This window comes from Callorhinchus milii, unplaced genomic scaffold (genome assembly GCF_018977255.1).
Source record: "Callorhinchus milii isolate IMCB2004 unplaced genomic scaffold, IMCB_Cmil_1.0 Scaffold4, whole genome shotgun sequence".
Taxonomy (NCBI): Eukaryota; Metazoa; Chordata; class Chondrichthyes; order Chimaeriformes; family Callorhinchidae; genus Callorhinchus; species Callorhinchus milii.
In genome coordinates, this window is record NW_024704745.1 from 4435843 (window position 1) to 4455008 (window position 19166).

Consider the following 19166-nt stretch of genomic DNA (forward strand, 5'->3'; position numbering starts at 1 on the left):
AGAGCTGGGGGCATGCAGCAAAGGCAACAGCCTGGTCTCCAGGGTTTAGGGTGCGATGACTAGTCCTTGACGTCCCCCAGATCATCAATCTCCGGCCCACGCTGCTCCTCTCCCCACCTGGTCTGCACGGGCACCACCAGTAGAGGGTGGTGTCGAGGGGACAGGAGGGGGAGCCCTGGGTTTGTCTGGGTCAGTTTAGCCTCCCCCTACATCACCCCATTGGGGGGGAGGGGGGGGGGTAGGAGATGAGAGAGGCAAATGGGGGAAGAATGTCTCATCTGAACTCCGTTCTTTGGATGAGACGTTAATGATCCCGTGGCGCTAGTCGGAAAGAGAAGGGAACTCTCTCTCCCCCGGTGTCCTGGCTGACAATCCCCCAAATAAAATCGGTCGCTCACTCCACGGTTGTTTGTGGGTCACGGCTGGGCTCAAACTGGCTGCCTCGTTTGCTCACAAAATGCACAGCTTAATCTACTTTACCGGGTATTACGGGGCGGGGGGAGAGGTGACAGTCAGCACGGTCGAAGAGGATGGTCTTCAAACGCGATCTAAGAGAGGGGAAGGAGGGGGCAAGGCGGAGGGATTGGGGGGAAGAGAGCCCCAAAGCTTCGGGGCGTAGCGGCCGAAAGGGCGGCTGTTCATGATGGGGACGAGGGACAAGAAGGAGGCCCGGAGCCTGGATATTCCTGTGAAATGCTTTGAGACGTCTCAACGAGGTGAAAACGCGCCATGTCAAATGCGAGGATAATTCTGATGCAGAGGGAGCTGGAAAAGTCTGCGTTAAAGATTGGGGCAGGGGCTTGAACTCGGGGTAAACGTGTGTCTGAACGACAACCTGTGGTGTTTTGCAGACGACCGATCCACCGTGTTGCTGACGGACTCGGACTTTGGGGAAGCGGTGAAACAGAAGTCACTGACAGCAACGCACACCGTCCACTACCATTCCGTCTCCCAGGCCACCGGCCCCCTCGTGGACGTTTCTGACGCTCGTCCTGGAACCAGTGAGTAATAATACTACTGGTAGTAATGACAATCGTCACAATAGTAATAATAACAGTAATAGTGGCAATAATAGCAATAATAATAATGATCGCAACAATCTTGGTAATAATAACGCAAGGAAGAATGATCCTAATAGCAATAGGAATAATAATAATAATAACAATAATAGTAATAATAATAGTAACGGAGAGTTGTTAGGGTCTGGAATGGATTCGGTAATAATTTCCAAAAGGAATTTGGATAGGTACTTAAAAAGGAGCAATGTGCAGGGCTTATGGGGTAAGGAAGGGGGAGTGGGACTAGTCGGATAGCTCTTTCAAAGAGCACGATGGGCCGAATGGCCTCCTTCTGTGCTGTAAGATCAATGATTCTATATTAGCAATAATACTAGTAATAATATACAGCAAAATCCAGATAACTAGTCACTCCAAGGGAAAAGGGCTCAGTGACGGATGGGTTAACAAGAGCGGCAAATTAGACATAGGTATAGATGCCTAAATAAATGCACCAGGATATTGACTTAAGTGGTAGTGACAAGTTAAGCCCGGGTCAAGTTATCGGGAGTTTTCTGTACTTCAAATCCAACTTCTATTTAAATGTTTCCGCTGTCTCAGACTCAATAACCTTGTGCGGCAAATAGCATCCAACAGCAATGTACGGCACCTTTCATATCACAAGGACGTCTCAAAGTGCTTCACACTGTGCATGAAAAGTATCTACTCGGGGAAGTGTGGGGGGTTTCAATTGGGATTGGAATCGGGATTGGGGCACACGGCTTCTTGGTCGAACAAACTGACTTGCGAAAAAGTGGGCCGAATGGCCTCTCTCCGTGCGGTGCATCTCTGTGGCATGAGAAGCGGGGAATATAAACTGGGATGAAGCGAGACAAGAAACTCTTATGTTTCTTTGACCCACGAAGGGCAGGTTTACTTAAATTTGCTTTACTTCCGCAGCCTTGCTCCTCCCAACCTCCGTGACCTGTTAACTCCCACTCAGCAGGATCGGAACCGCTCTATGTCCCCCCGCCATTGGCGGTCAGGCCTTCAGCCTCTCTGCCTCCACCCTCTGGAACTCCATCCCACAAGTCCCTCCGCCTCGCCCCCCTCCCTTGCCTCCTTCAAGGCCCGTCTCGAGACGCTCCTCTTTGACCGCGCCTTCAATCATCCTCCTACCCCTACCCTCGCTGCCCTCCACCCCTCCTGATCCCAAGCCACAGCTCAGGTGAACATCCTTGACTGTCCAGCGCTTTGGAATGTCCTCCCGACGCGAAAGGCGCTGTACAAATGTAATTTGCTGCTGTTGGATAGTTTTCGAGTAAGCGAACGGTGTTAAGTGGAGGGGGAACGGGGGAGGTGGAGAAGGGAGAGGGAGAAAAAAAAACAATATGCAGCTCATTTTAATTTTACTTTGAAAAGCAGGAAGGAGACAGAGAGAGAGAGAGACCTGTCAGTGTAGATCAGTGTCTGGAGTTCTCCAAATAGCTTGTAATCCCAATCGCTGCAGTTTAATTGGCCTTTTGATAACGCAAAGCCGGGTGGGAGGCCAGGGGCCCTGGTGAATATTTTATGAGCGACGGCAGGCAGAAAATAACTTGTGATAACGGCATTAAAATGCAACCCCCCAAAAAAAATCCACATTAAAAGGCATGGCCACTTCCTTCAGAATTGAGGTAATCAATTCCCTCGACAGATAGATGTGGTTTTGCATCTCATCTGAAAGACGGCACCTCCAACAATGCTACACCGCCCCCCACCCCACCGGCACAGTGTTGGAGTGTCAGTGTAGACTATGGGATTCCAAATCCAACAATTTTTTTTGGGGGGGGGGGGGGTGGGGTGGGGGGCTGAGCCGGGTGTCTGACACGTGCAGAAACCCATCACCGTGCTTAAGAGTATCCAAACCGAGCTGAGAATTCCCTGCATCCCACCGACACGTGGAAATCCCAGAGATAGATTGTTGGAGTGGAATGCGCACTCTCTCTCTCCCTGGAGGGACACATCCCGCTCACCTAATCCCGGCAAATATCAGGCACAGGTTGGCAAGAGCCAAGGCTTGGGGGACCCCAGAGTGTGCGTTGGGGTAACTGCTGGAGTCTAACCAGCTAAAACCACGTAGCTTGCCATTGAGAGCGCTGTCTGGCCAAGCTTTCCCGCTGCTTGTCCAGCTGGGACCGTTCTACCCGTTAGGGCTTTGGCTTACAGAGTTGACAGGAGCCGAGTGGGAGGATTCCCTGACCCCGGTGACTAGTCGGCCCATCCTTGTCCTGCTGATGAGCCTGTTCTCTTTATCTGAGATCCAATCTCCGTGTTCCCAAAGGCACATCTTTGGTTTTCCAATTTCCTCGCACGAATGCTTCCCTCCACTACTGAAGTTAGAATGGACGTTAGAGATTTCAGGTGGACATTAAAGATTCCGTGGCACTGCTCGAAAAGGAAAGGGTGTTTCTTTCTCCCCGTGTCAATCCCCCAAATAAAATTGGTCACTCACTCCATGGCTGGTTGTATGGTCGTTGCTGTGTGCAAATTGACCTCCAAGTTCACCTACAAATACAAAATCACTGCACTGCTTTATAATTATCACGTCAAATAACCCAAGTCACACTACCTCTCCCTCCTTCCTCTCACATATACACAAATAATATTATGTATTACAATAATAATCCCCGCATTTGATATAGTGCCTTATCACGTTGTCTCAAAGCGCTTCACAGAATATACTGTACATAGGAACAGGGGAACAGGAGGAGGCCATTCAGCCCTTTGAGCCTGTTCCGCCATTTAATTAGATCTGTACCTCAACTAATCCTTTCAATTCTAATTTCCTGCTTTCTTCCTGTATCCCTTAATACCCTGACCTACCAAAAGCCTATCAACCTGACTCTTGAAGGTGTAGATGGATCCAGCATCCACAGCCTTTTTGGGGGAGAGAATTCCAGATTTCTACCACCCTCTGAGTGAAAACATGCTTCCTGATTTCACTCTTAAATGACCTGGTTCTGATTTTAAGACGACACTCCCTTGTTTTGGATTCCCACGCGAGAGGAAATAGCTTCTCCGTATCTACCCTATCGAATCCCTTCATCATCTTAAGTACCTCAATCAAGTCACCCCTTGACCTTCTCAACTCAAGGGAATACATTGTAAAGTGGTGCGACTGTGAAGAAATGTGTACATTTATGTGTGTGAGCGGAGGCGGGGGGTGGGGGGGAGTTTTCAGTTTATGTGATGTGCTAATTATCATGTCACAAGATACAGTATTTGAAGCTATTTCTGTCCGTGACTTAATGACTTGTTTTGCTGCTGAACAGCCGTCCGACTTCTGGAGAATGGTTTTCCCCTTCGGCTTTTCCACCACTGCGTCGCTGTCATGCCGGGGTCCTGTAGCTCAGCGGTTAGAGTACTCGCCTCGCAAGCGAGAGACCTGGGTTCGATTCCCGGCCGGGCAAAACCTTGGGCAAGTTTCCTTACTCCACACGCCTCAAGAAAAAAAATAAGAAAAAAAAGGTCACCTCAATCCACGACTGTTTGTGTGCGCCACTGCTGTGCGCAATTGGCTGCCGCGTTTCGCCCACAAATTAAGTCAATCAACTTTACAGTATATTCTGTTAAATGCTTTGAGACGTCTCGAAGATGTGAAAAATTCTGTATCAAATGCAAGGCTTATTATTATTATTATTATTACTATTATTATTATTTAAAACCTTGCGATGATTTTTGATAGTATTCTGCCCCCCGCCCCTGTCGGGAATGGTTTTATTTACACTGGGTTTCCAGTTTTAAATTGGATTGACTGTGTATTGTGTCGACGAAACCCAATAACCAATTGGGCACAGGAGGGTCCCGCAAACAGTCGTGAATTGAGTGACCAAATTATTATTATCATTTTTATTTTTATTTTTGGAGGGATTATCACCCCCGGAAAGCAATCCCCCAATCCACTGACTAACAATCGGGTTGCTACTTACTGTCAGGTAAACAGAGGCGTGTGTGCAGTAAGGAAACTTGTCTAAAGTTTCGCCCCGCCCGGGAATCGAACCCAGGTCCTCTCGCTTGTGAGGCGAGTGCTCTAACCACGGCACTACGGGACTCCAAAGTAAAGAAGCCTAGTGAAGAATCCTTGCACCTTTCACTTTTTATCGGGAGGACTTCTCAAATGCTTCACGGGAAAGTGCTGCCGTCCGACCTGAAGGCCGCTATAAGTTGCTCTTGCTGTTGTGTGACTGGCTATAAATTTGTCGAGCGCGCCAACCTCTGTGGGTCTCGCCAGGACACTGCAAATTCCTCCCGTGTGACCTCCCTCCCCCACAGATCCCACCGCCCGCAGAAACGTGAAGGGAGCCCCATCTGCCCGCAACCGGTACTCCAGCCAGTGGACACTGAACCGTCCCCATCCTCCAGTGTCCGCCCACACCCTGACCACAGACTGGAGGGTCCCAACCCCGCACGTACCCGGCTCGGTGGACAAGGAGAGCGACAGCTACAGTGTCAGTCCCTCACAAGACACAGGTACTCGTATCAACAACATGTAATAAAAAGGATGGAGGGAGGGAGGGAGGGAGGAAGGGAGGGAGGGATGGGTTGTGAAGGAGACGCAGAGGAGGGGAGGGATGGAGAGAGGAGAGGAGGGACAGAGGAAGAGGAGAAGAGGGAGGAAGGGATGGGAAGGTTGGAGGGAGAGAAGGCTTCTTCATTTCAACTCCTGTAGCTTAGTGGTTAGTGGGCTCGCCTCGCAAGCGAGAGGACCCGGGTTCGATTCCCGGGGGGGGGGGGCGAAACCTTAGGCAAGTTTCCTTACTCCACATGGCTCCGTTTACCCAGCAGTAAAGTAGGAACCTGGTTGCTTTTCCAGGGGTAATAATCATTTTAAAAAAAAGTAAAATAATAGTAATTTGGTCACTCAATCCACGACTGCTTGTGGGACGCTGCTGCGTGCAATTGGCTGCCGCTTTTCGCCCACAAAATTATACAGTCAATTCACTTTACAGTATACTCTGCTTTGAGGCATGATAAGGCACTATATCAAATGCAGGGATTATTATTATTATTATTATATTGACAATAATAACTGCAAGTGCTTTGCCGTGCAGGTCTGTGCCCTTTCTGTCCTCCCACGCTCTAAACTCAGTGTTCGAATTACCTATTATCTCCAGAATAGGCTCGAGGGCTAGAGAGCTGTGTTCAGTTCTGGGCCCCGCACTTTGGGAAGGATGTCATGGCATTGCAGAGGGTGCAAAGGAGATTGACCAGGATGGTACCAGGAATGAGGGACTTCAGTTATCAGGAGAGGCCGGAGAAGCCGGGATTATTCTCCTTGGAGCAGAGGAGGTTAAGAGGAGACTTAACAGAAGTTTTCAAGATTATGAAGGGATTCGATAGGGGGAACAAGGAGAAACTATTTCCACTGGCGGGTGGGTCGGTAACCCGAGGGCACCGATTTAAAATAGTTGTTAAAAGAAACAGAGGGGAGGTGAGGAGAAAAGTTTTCGCACAGCGAGTTGTTTGGATCTGGAATCCATTGCCTGAAAGGGTGGTGGAAGCCGACTCGATAACAATTTTTAAGAGAGAAGTAGATAATTATTTGGGGAGGACAAGTTTGCAGGGCTATTAGGGAAAGAGAGCGGAGGAGTGGGATTGAATTGGATAGCTCTTTTCAAAGAGCCGACACGGACACGATGGGCTGAATGGCCTCCTTCTGTGCTGTATAATTCTATGATTCTATTGGTTCTACCAGGGGCTGAATGGCCTCCTCCTCCTACGTTACTAATGGAGGGAAACGGTTCTTTCTCTCCTGTCAGACAGAGCACGGAGCAGCATGGTATCCACGGAGAGCGCCTCCTCCACGTACGAGGAGCTGGCCCGAGCCTACGAGCACGCCAAGATGGAGGAGCAGCTACGACACGCCAAGTTCACCATCACCGAGTGCTTCATCTCCGACACGTCCTCCGAGCAGCTGACGGCCGGCACCAACGACTACACTGACAGCCTGACCTCCAGCACGCCCTCTGAGTCCGGCATCTGCCGCTTCACCGCCTCTCCGCCCAAGCCACAGGAGGCTGGAAGAGTGGCCAACATGGCCGTGCCCAAAGCACACCGACCAGGTACTCCCAGCGCCAACCTCCTCCTCCTCCTCCTCCTCCTCCTCCTCCTCCTCGCCAGGCTCTGCCTGCCCCTTCTCCACCTCTCCCTCTGTTCAACCTTCGTCCCCTTCCCTCTGCCCCTTCCCCTTCTCCCTCCCCTCCTCTCTCTCTCTCTCTCTCTCTCTCTCTCTCTCTCCCCCTCCAATCCTGTCTCCCCCTCTCCCTGGCTGAACTGGCTCCAAGGTGACATGTTTGGCAATGGAATGTCAAGAGTCGTGGCGACCCTCTGTGGTGGTCTCGGTAGTCTGGTTCCTGCGCCAGGCGGGACCGCAGTATTCCAGGGCACTGCCGATGACAGCACAGCCCCAGCCTGTCTCATCGGCAGGACTTGGAAGGGCTGAACAATCCCTGAGGACAGGGAGTCATCCCACTCAGCTCTTGGTAGCCCTGCAAGCCATAGCTCTCACGGGTTGGGAGGTCCTAGCTGGACAAGCAGAGGGAAAGCTTGCCAGCCAGCGATATCCATGGCAATCTTTGCGGTTTTAGTTGGTTAGACTTCAGAAGTTACCCCCAACGCACACTCTGGGGTCCCCCCAAGCCTTGGCTCTTACCAAGCTGCGCCTAATACTTTCCGGAATTAGGTAAACAGGATGTGTCCCTCCAGGGAGAGAGAGAGTGCGCATTCCATTCCAAACAAGTCTATCTCTGGGATTTCCATGGGTAGGTGGGATGCCTGGGGTTCTCAGTTTGGTTTGGATACTATTAAGCACGATGATGGGTTTCCGCATGTGTCAGACACTCAGCTGACCCCATAAAATCTCCCTCCCTCCTTCGTCTCCAGACAATCAGAGACAAAGAGGCAGACAGATACAGAGAGACGGGCAGACAGTGGTGAGAGTGTGTCTCAGACGGACACAGATACACCGACAGATACACAGACACAGTCAGCGGTGAGAGTATGTCTCAGACAGAGACACAGAGAGACAGACACAGACAGATATAGAGAGAGACACAGACACAGAGAGACAGACAAAGACACAGACAGACAGAGACACACAGATACACACACACACAAACACAGCGATGGGTGTCTGAGTGCTCAGTAGGTTGCAGTGGGAATAAAGATAGACAGAATTGATTTTATTTTTCATCCGTGAAGAAATGAAGTCAGGAATCTCTTGTGACATTAAACATTTAGCAAGACAGCTATTGGATTTTGGCAGAGTGTAATTTTATATATATATATACAGTATATAAACCATTTGTGAGCAAAGCTACGAGGTGAAGGGAGAGAAATGGCAGCTTTGACCCGGGAAGATTCTCATCTCTCCCTTGTTCTCATGTTCTCACCTCTCTCTCTCTCATCTCTCTCTCTGTCTCCCTCTCTCTCACCCTCTCTCATCTCTCTCTCTGTCTCCCTCTCGCTCTCTCTCTCTCTCTCTTTCTTTCTCTCCGGTCTCGTTATTCTCCCAACCCTCTTTCTCTCATCTCTCTCTAGCCCTCACACTCTCTCTCTCTCTCTCTCTATCTCTTGCCCTCACTCTCTCTGTCTCTCGCCTTCTCTCTCTCTCGTTCTCACTCTCGCCTTTTCTTGTCACTTTATTCCCCCGTCCCCTCGATCTCTCTCTCTTCCCCCCCTCACCCCCCCCCCCGCCCCCACTCTCTCTCTATCTCTCTGTTGTCTCATTAAATGCAGTTCTAGTGGAGACAAACCGCCGCATCTGACAGTTCACAAGCCACGGCAGGTTCTCAGCTGTGAACCTGATGCTGAGAGTGCAACAGCACATCAACATCTCTGAGACACTGGTAGCGAAAAGCATCATTACAGAGCACAGCTCCCGTTCCTTCCATGTGCAATTAGACACAGCTGGAGAATCCTTCTCAGGGCCAGGCTCCAGCTGAGCTATTCTCATGTTTTGTTCCACACTTTTTTCTTTCGCGTGACGTCCTAACTCTCCTGGTTTCATCTGCCCGGCTCTCATCTTCCTCGGAGTCACAAATAATAATAGTAGTAATAATAATAATGCTCGCATTCGACATAGCGCCTTATGGCGTCTTCGAGACGTCTCAAAGCGCTTCGCAGGATACGCTGTGAAGTGGTTTGACTGTGGATTTTGCGGGCGAAAAAGCAGCAGCCAATTGCGCGATTGTGAATCGCTTAGACTGCCCCGACGTGGCGGGGGTGGGGCTTGAACCCACAACCTTCTGACTCAGAGGCGAGAATGCGAACCCACTGCGCCAGGCTGACGGGCATTACAGACCGGGAAAATAATAATAATAATACTTGTATTTGATAGAGCGCCTTATCACGTCGTTGAGGCAGACATCTCAAAGCAGTTTACAGAATATATTGTAAAGTGGATTGACTGTATATTTTGTGGGCGAAACGTAGCAGCCAATTGCGCACAGTAGCGTCCCCGCAAACAGTTGTGGATTCAGTGATCATTTTTTTTTTGGAGGGATTATTATCCCCAGAAAGCATTCCGGCAATCGACTAGTAATCGGGTTCCTACTTATTGCGAGGTAAACAGAGGTTGTGTGGAGTAAGGAAACTTGCCTACGGTTCCGCCCTGCCCGGGAATCGAACCCAGGTCCTCTGACTTGTGAGGCGAGCGCTCTCACCACTACGCTACAGGGATTCCCCTGGGATTCGAACCCGCGCCCTCCTAGTTTTGGTCCCTGCTCCATCGCTAAGTTTTTTTGGGGGCTGCGGACGGTAGAAGGAATCTCTGCGGTTGGGGTTGGCGAGAGCTGAGGAGCAAAGCAAAAAAAAAAGGTCACATCCTTCTCTCTTTGCTGTGAATAAAACATAGGGACTCTGCCGTTCAGCCTCTGCAGCCCACGAGAGAGGAAAAAAAACACAGTGAGAGCAGAATGGAGGGCATATTGACCTTGAGTCGTGCCTTCTGGGTGACAGCGTGTTGCGTAATTCAGTCCCCCCCCCCCCCCCACCACACACACACCATCCTCCCCCAGCCAGGGGCGCTTGCCATTGCTATAAAGGGAACAGTGTTGTTGCACATGTCTCGATTTATTTTTTTTACCGTAACTCAATAGATCGGCTCAGGTAAAGAAGGCCCTTCGGCTCTTCTGATCTCATCCTTCCAGAGGACAACCCACCTGCTCTACCGTTCTTCCATCACATCATCAAGCTGTTTCATGAGCTCACCCCCGCCCTCCCCTCCCCTCCCACACCCCCACCCCTACTCCCCCACCTTCGCCCGGCTTCACTGGCTCCCCATCCTCCCAAGCAGATCGAGTTCTAGATACTCATCCTCACCTTTAAATCCCTCCACGGACTTGCCTCCACCCTTCCTCTGTGAGCTCCTCAAACCTTACCAACGCACTTGCTCCCATCGTTCAGCGGGCAACCAGCCTGCTTCACGTTCCCTGTCCTGCGTGGAGTCCTGTAGCGTAGTGGTTAGAGCATTTGCCTCGCAAGCGAGAGGACCCGTGTTTGACTTCCTTACACCACGCACATCTGTTTACCTAGCAGTAAATAGGAACCCGGTTGTTAGTCAATTGGCGGATCGCTTTCCGGGGCTAATACTCCCCCCAAAAGATGTGGTCACTTCAATCCACGAGTGTTTGTGGGACACTGCTGTACTCAATTGGCTCCCGTGTTCGGCCCACAGAATACAGTCAATCCACTTTACACTGTATTCTGTGAAGCGCTTTAAGACATCTCAATGACATGATAAGGCGCTATATCAAATGCAGGGATTATTATTATTGTCAGCAAGCCTGCCATTGATGTTTTTGCTCCCACCTTCTGGAACTCCATCCCGGAGTCCCTCCACCTCATCCCCTTCTTTGCGTCCTTCAAGGTCCATCTCCAGACTTTCCTTTTTGATCGAGCCTACGTTCATCTTCCCCCCCCCACCCCCCCGCCACCCACTTCCCCCCACCACCCCTAGCTCGGGCAAACCCTGAACTGCCCAGCGCCTTGGGATGTCCTCTGGATGTGAAGGGCGCTATATATAAATGTAAATTTATTGTTGCTTTTTAAAAGATTCTCAGTGTCCTCACCTCAACCAGCCTTCCCGGCAACTCTGTTCCAGTTGTTAATTACAAACAACAACTTAGTAGTCCCCAAAGGAGGCGAGGGGACTCCATAGCTACAACAGTAATAATAATCCTTGCATTTGGTATCGCCTTATCACGTCGGTAGGACGTCTCAAAGCGCTTCACGGGATTTACTGTGAAATGGAGTGTTTGTGTATTTGTGGACAAACACAGCAGCACATTTGCACACAGCAATGTTCCACAAACAGCCATGGAGTGAGTGACCAAATTCATTTAGGGGGATTGTTGGCCAGGACATCAGGAGAGAGAAACTCCCTCTCTTTTCGAATAGAGCCACGGGATCTTTAACATCCACCTGAACAGGCAGATGGGGCGGCCTCGGTTTAATATCTCATCCGAAGGACGGCACCTCCGACAATTCAACACCTCCCCAGCGCTGCAATGGAGCGTCAGCTTAGACTATGTGATTCTAAGTCCCACAAGCTTCTGGACTCAATCGCTATCAATGAGCCAGGCTGACACAGCTGAAAGCCGGACCGCTGGTAGTGTTAGGGGTGGATTAGGTGGGGGGATCATGGAGCAGGCCGGTGGCCACCGAATGGAGAAAAGTGACCAGGGTAGTGGTATCTCTGCAGGAGGTCTCCCAGGTAACGAATATTCAGGTGTCTTGAAAAATGCATGGAGTGGATTGTTGTTGAGGTATTCTGAGATCAACTGTCAGCTCCTGTGTCACATCTTTAATGTCATTCCTTCATTATTTATTCAGGCTTTTTCCAAGTCGCGTGGCTGGAGAGCTTGGCTAGAGTGGTTTGCCATTTAGTTCAAGCTGAGCGCACATAAGCAACAATAAAAAATAAGAGAACTGCACTTGCCAGAGCATCTCAAAAAGGCATTTCACAGGATTTTACTGTAAAACGGATTGACTTTGTGTCACGTTTTGAGGGCGAACAGCCAAGCTTCCCTCACGGTGACATTCCCTCAGACAGCCGTGAAACGAATGACACAATTTTGTTTGGTGGGTAGGTGAGGGAGGTCTCGCTTCAGTGGGAGCTGAACTGGCAATGGAATATCAGAATCAAACCAGCCCTCTGCAGTGGTCTCGCTCGTCCGGTTCCTGAGCCAGGCGGGTCTGCAGTATTCCAGGGCACTGCTGATGACAGCACCGCCCCAGCCTGGCTCATCGGCAGGACTTGGAAGGGCAGACCAGTCACTGGGGTCAGAGAATAATCCCACTCAGCTCATGTTAACCCTGCAAGTCAAAGCCCAAACAGGTAGGGTGATCGGTCCTAGCTGGACAAACAGCGGGAAAGCTTGCCAGACAGCGCTATCAATGGCAAGCTATGTGCTTTTAGCTGGTTAGACTCCAGCAGTTACCCCAACTCACACTCTGGGATCCCCAAGCCTTGGCTCTCGCCGACCTATTAACCATGGTGATGGGTTTCCGCATGTGTCAGACACCCGGCTGACCAAAAAAAATAAAAATAATTTGTTTGGGGGTAATCATTGGGCAGGAAACTCCCTTCTCTTTTGGAAGAAAGTCACGGGATTGTTAACATCTAACTGAACAGGCACAGCCAGTACCTCAATGTCCTCAAAATATTTATAAGAACATAAGAATTGCTAGACGAATAAAAGACCAAGGTCCATCTAGTTCGCCTTCCACCTTCCTGGTGTTCGCATCGCCCCAAACTACCTACGTTCGATAGATATCCCATAATGATATTTCCTAAAAGAAAATCTAATCTGTGTTTGAGGGAATCAACATTTCCTGTTTCAACCATCTCCCTAGAGAGCCTGTTCCACAGGTTTACTATTCGCTCACTGAAATAGTGTTTCTGTGGATTCGTTTTGAATTTACCACCTAAAGTTATTGTTGTTGTGATGCCCCCATTCCCCCCAACCCCCAACCACACACACACATAATGTCAGCCTAGACGGTGAGCTGAAGTCTTGACATTGTGGATGGGAAGGTTCAATCCGTAATTACCACATGGACTGATCACTTCCCTAGAGAGATCACCCACCCACTGCTCCTCACTCTCCATCCAACCCTTCCTCTCTACAGAGGTCCGAGGTGCTATGATGTCTGAAGGACGCCTTTGCTAAATTAGTTGAGTTACAATCCCCAGACATCACACTCTTATCTATCCAGGTCAGTGTTGGCCAACTTTTTGGTCGGTTAACATTTTAGTCAGCCGGCAACAAAATAAATGTTCCCAAACAGGAACAGAAGTCGCTGGGAACAGTCAGCGGGTCAGGCAGCATCTATGGAGAAAGGAAAGTGAGTCAACGATTTGGGTCCTCGACCCTTCGTCAGTTGTGACGAAAGGTCGATTTCCAGCATCTGCAGTATTTTGCGTTTTGTTTATAAGTACATTTTCCCGATGGAACCTTTCTTGATTTATGGCATAAGTGTCCCCTTGAACAGGCAGGGGATCTCGGTTTAACGTTTCAGCCAAAGGACAGCACTTCCGACATTGCAACACCTCCTGCCTCACACACACACCCCAACCCCCCCCCCACCCCGTCCCCCCAGCACTACGCTGTGATTCCACGTCCCGACGTGGGGGCTTAAACCCACGACCTTCTGACTCTGAGTTGAGATCTCCACTACTGCAGCGGGTTGACATCCAATTGTGCACGGCAGGGTCCCAGAATGACCAAATTATTATTTTTGGAGGGGAGGGATTATTACCCCCTGGAAAGCGCTCCACCAATCGAGAAATAACCGGGTTCCTACTTACCGCTAGGTACACAGAGGTGTGTGAGGTAGGGAAACTTGCCTAAGTTTTCGCCCTGCCGGGGAATCGAACCCGGGTCCTCTGGTTTTGCGAGCTGAGCGTGCTAACCACTATTGCTACGGCACTCCACTGATGAGGGCGCTGTACCAAAGAACACACGGTGGAGGGGTGGTGGGGGGTGGGTGTCGCATGTGCACGTGTGAAAGAGACACAGCAGCAGGACTCATCTTGTCTTGTTGTTATCTATGTGCAGGAGACCTCATGCATCTGCCTCCGTATCTGCGGGTGGACTTTCTGATCCACAGAGGGGTGAGTGGACCGAGCAGGGACCCAGCCCAGGGTCAGGGTCATGGTCATGGATGCCTGGAACCGCAGAGAAGAGGCACAATGAAACGTACTCTCCTCCTGGAGCCCATCCCCGTGGAAGTCACCAGCAGAGACACGCATCAATGGCAAACAGGCAGCGGGTCAACATTACCTCCGCGTGAGGCAGCGGAGCACGGACAGACGGCCAAACTGAGTAGCTCCCAGGAATCTTTACTGGACAACCGAGGGCACGGGAAGCCGGGGAATAACCCTTACGCAAAGTCGTACACCCTGGTATAACCAACCGCATGGCCCCTAACTAACACAACCAGGCTTGTACATACTCTTCGATGGGAAAAGCTAAGAGCATAAAAGCTAACATTTTTTTTTACTGACTCCAATATTTATAATCGAGAAAGACGTGTGATTTTTTTTTCTGCCAAACAAAAAAAAATGTTTGAAAAAAAAAAATCGGGAAATTGTTTCGTTTCGGGGGAGGGAGGTGGGGGAGGGGGTCGAGTGGGACTGGGGTTTTTTGGTTTTGGTGGGGGGAGACCCCTTCTGCTTTTGTGGCCGATGTGTGGATACATCTGTCCATCTTGTCGCCAGGTGTCTGTAACTAGATTCACCGCCTCGTCAGGATATAGTAACTAGACTTCTCCACCCTACCCCCACCAACCCCCAACCCATCCCTGCCCACCCCCACCCCCACCTCCTCCCCCTCCGTAACCAGTTCTAATTATAATAATCCTTACATTTGACACAGCGCCTTCTCACGTCGTCGAGACGTCTCAAAGCGCTTCACAGAATATACTGTAGAGTGGATTGACTGTGTATTTCGTGGGTGAAACACACCAGCCAATTGCGCACAGCAGAGTCCCCCAAACAGCCGTGGATTGAAGTGACCAAATTATTATTTATTATTTTTGGGGGGAGAAATCATTGCACCCGGAAAACGATCCACCATTCGACTAACAACCGGGTTTCTACTTACTGTTAGGTAAACAGAGGCGTGTGTGCGGAATAAGGAAGCTTGCCTAAGGTTTTGCCCCGACCGGGAATCGAACCCGGGTCCTCTCGCTTGCGAGGCGAGAACTCCTACAACTCCTCTAGTCGGGTTTCAGTAACCAGTTTCCCCCTCTCTAGCCTGGTTTCAGTAACCAGTTTCACCTTCTCGCCGGGTTCCCTTATCGCAGGTGCCCGGGGAGACTGGGTTACACTGGGTTAAGGTTGCGTAAAAAGTGAGGGCAAGTCTCTAAAACGCCAGATCGGCATTAATGTGGGATCCGTGCCGAGTTTTTCTTTCTGTCTCTCTCTCTCTCTCTCTCTCTCTCTCTCTGTCTCTCTCTCAAAAACAAAAGCCGTCTTCCAAAGCCCAGGCCGAAGTTTAGAGCGTTTGAAGATTCCTGCTCGGCTAGCCTTCAACTTCAAAGACTGTTTTCTTTATTGCTACGAAACGGACGGAGTTTCGAAAATCAGGCACTGGATTCTGTGTCTCACAGGCGGGCGGGCGGGCGGGCGAGCGAGCGAGCGGCAAGTGGGTGGTCAACAACAACAACAAATTACATTTGTGCAGCGCCTTTCACGTCGGGGCGAAACGCGGCAGCCAGTTGCGCACAGCAGCGTCCCCACAAACAGTCGTGGATTGAGTGACCAAATTATTATTATTATTTAAATTTTTTTTAAGGGATTATCATCTCCGGAAAAGCAATCGGCCAATCGACTAACAACCGGGTTCCTACTTACTGCCGGGTAAACAGGCGTGTGGAGTAAGGAAACTTGCCTATCGATTCTCCCCGCTCAGGGCTCGAACCCAGGTCCTCTCTCTTGCACGGCGAGTGCTCTAACCACTGGGCTACGGGATTCCACAGAGATGGGTGCGGGAGAGTGGACGGCGGGTGGCGGCAGGGAAATCGGGTGGGTGGGGGAGAGAGAGTGGGGGGGAGAGAGAGAGAGAGAGAGACGCGGAATGGAGGTGGGCGAGGGGGCTGATGGGTGAAGTAAGCGGTTAATGTTAACTAAATAGTTTTCTAAGCAAAAAGCAATTGTACTTAAAAGTTTGTGACGATTCACTAAACAGAATAACTCCCTCCCTCCCTCGGGTGGGGGTGGGGGTGCGGGGGGGGGTGGCTCAGAAACAGTAGACCCCACCTCGTTCCTTTTCTTCTTTTTGGGGGGGGAGATTAATTTGGATTCTGATTTCTTTTAAAAAATCCATTATATATATTTTATATATATATATATCTCGAAAAATATATATATCAAATATATAGATAGATTTTAACCTGTCTTGTGTAAATGTAAAATGGCTTCTAAATTTATTTTAGGTAAATAAAAAGGAAGAGAAGAAAACAAAACTAACCCTTTTACAAGTAGTTTCTGACGTCTCAACTGAGTGTGTGTCTACCTCTGAAAAAAAACTTGCATTGGCCGAGACTTGAGTCTCGCCCCTTCAAGTGTGAACCAAAGTCTTTTTTTGGTGACTTTAAATTCTTTGCTACATATACATATATATAGAGAGAGAGAGAAGAGGAGAGGAGAGAGTGTGTGTGTGCTCTGTGTGTGTGTGTGTGTGTGTGTTTAACTTTTTTCTGATGTTAACTTTTGACAGTTGTCCTCATTGCGGAACTTTTCGATCTCATTGTTATAACAATAAAAGACGTTTTAAAAAAAACCCACAAACACCGGGGTCATCAACCGACCGACCCACCCGACCGAGCAAAAGCATCGTTAAATTGAGATTAGCTACTGCCCTGGAGCGGTGGAGGGAGGGGGAGAGGATGGGAGGGAGGGAGGGAGAGAGGGAGGGAGAGAGGGAGTGTGCAGCGTTTAATTGGGGTCTTTTCGTAACAGATTCAACCGCGAATTATCGCGTCAAGTCGACACGGTGCTAATAATCATTGCCTTTAACGTAGCTCGTTTCACGTCATGAGGGTGTCTCGAAGCACTTCACGGGGGTTTGTTGTGAATTGTAGTGATTGCGTATTTTGTGGACAGACAATGTGCGCGCAGCAACGTCCCACAGACAGGGAAGGGAGGAGTGACCAATTTTATTTGGGGGATTGTCGGCCAGGACACCGGGAGAGACGAACTCCCTTCTCTTTTCCAACAGCGCCGCGGGATCTTTAACGTCCACCTGAACAGACGCAGAGGTTTAACGTCTCAACCGAAGGACGGCACCTCCGACAATGCAGTCCCCGCCTGCGCTCTACTGTAATGATAATAATAACCCTTCCGTTTGATATAGCACCTTGTCACGTCATCGAGACGTCTCAAAGCGCTTCACGGGACACACTGTAAAGTGGAGTGACTGCATTTTGTGGACGAAACGCGGCCGCCAGTTTTGCGCGCAGCCGTGCCCCGCAAACAGCCGTGGAGTGAGTGACTGATTTTATTTGGGGGTTTTCTGCTCAAGGGTCCCGGTCGGGTCGGGGGGGAGGGGGGAGGACTTGGGGGGGGTTTGAACTCAGAACCTCCTGGCTCAGAAAGCGAGAGCTAGCCTGACCTGAGCCAGGCTGACACGTGAATCTGTGATAGAAACCTGACATCTTCTACTCTTCCGTGCATCCGTTAGCCCCACCCTCACCACCACCACCACCACCGTCCCTGCTGACCACCGCAGAATCGCTCTGCTAATAGGTTAAGGCGCCGAGCTCGGAGGTGACCTTCTGTTTATCGAGCCGGCCTGCCCCTGTTCTTCTCCATCGGAAGACACCTTCGTCAATCGTTGCAAGCTCTACTGAAGCGCCTCAGAGGCTGGAGTGTGTTTTATGCTGACTTGACGACCGGGAATGCGATCGACCGATATTTTGCCAGCCTTTCGTGTAGGGTGGTTCTCCGCAGGACTGCGCTACGCTGGGCCAGGTTTCACACGAGTTCAGTCCCTCTCAGGCTGCTGAGCGCTGCTGTTTTGAGCAGATGCTTGGGGATGTGTGTGTGTAAAAAAAAGAGGCTTTACACGTTGTTGTGGAAGGAGAAATTTATACATTGTGGGAGAGTGGGAGGAATGTCAGCCAAAGGTGCCCTTCAAAATAACTGTCTTGTCAGTTTGTGCTCAGGAGCATTCATCATCATAATAATAATAATAATAATAATAATACTCTTTGCACTTGATACAGCGCCTGATCACATCTTCGAGATGCTCCGAAGCGCTTTGCAGAACAGACTTTAAAGTAAATTGACTGTGTATTTTGTGGACGAAACGCGGCAGCCGATTGCGCACAGCGGCATACCACGAACAGTCGTGGTTCGAGCGAGCAAATTATTATTTTTTTCATCGGCTCTTATTAAAAAAATGACTAAAACTCGTAATCGATACAGCGCCTTATCACGTCTTCGAGACGTGTAAAAGCGCCTCACAGGATGTGCTGCGAAGTGAATTCACGATGTATTTGTACTTAATACGTATTTCATACACATTAACACTTTTAACACTGAAACGTCTCAAAGCCGATCAGTCTCAAAGTGTAGTGACTGTGCGTCTTGCGAGCCAACGCGGCAGCCGCTTTGCGCTCTGCGGGGTCCCGCAAAGCAGCAGTGAGGTGAGTGATCCATGTTTTATCGGAAGGGTTTGGCAGTGGGGAGGCGGTGGCGGGGTGTTGGGGGGGGGAGGGGGGTGCGGGTGGGAGATTGTCGTCTAGGAAACTCTCTTCTCTTTTTGAACGGCGATACGACATCTTAAGAGCACGACAAACTTGCGTTTTTATGCAGGATAGCGTCTCGCAGCCCTGCGTGGTGGCAGGGCTGGAGGCTGAGCGAGGGACAAGAGGGAGGTGACCACAAGCACGTTCGAAGAGGTAGGTCTTTAGGAGGGATTTAAAGATAGAGCAAGATAGTCAGCTAAACTGGCTCCCCGTTCCCCCAGAGGATAGAGTTCAAAATCCTCGTCCTCGCTTTCAAAGTCCTCCAGACTCTTGCTCCTCCCGATCTCTGCGACCTGCTAACTCCATACAAGCCTGTCCGCCCCCTCCGCTCAGCGGGCTCCGGCTTGCTCCATGTCCCCACCATCGCTGGTC

At 50.1% G+C, this 19166-nt stretch overlaps 1 protein-coding gene across 1 annotated transcript in view; it reads left to right on the forward strand.

Moving 5' to 3' along the window:
• LOC103187299 (Down syndrome cell adhesion molecule homolog) overlaps nt 1–14569 on the forward strand; it is a 185119-nt gene extending 170550 nt beyond the window's left edge. The window contains exons 30-34 of the mRNA XM_042334538.1: nt 852–1001; nt 5310–5507; nt 6797–7099; nt 12457–12459; nt 14099–14569. Coding sequence (XP_042190472.1) covers nt 852–1001; nt 5310–5507; nt 6797–7099; nt 12457–12459; nt 14099–14451 — 1007 coding nt within the window. The 3' untranslated portion in view covers nt 14452–14569. The remainder of the gene's footprint in view (nt 1–851; nt 1002–5309; nt 5508–6796; nt 7100–12456; nt 12460–14098) is intronic.
• Nucleotides 14570–19166: the final 4597 nt, after the last annotated feature.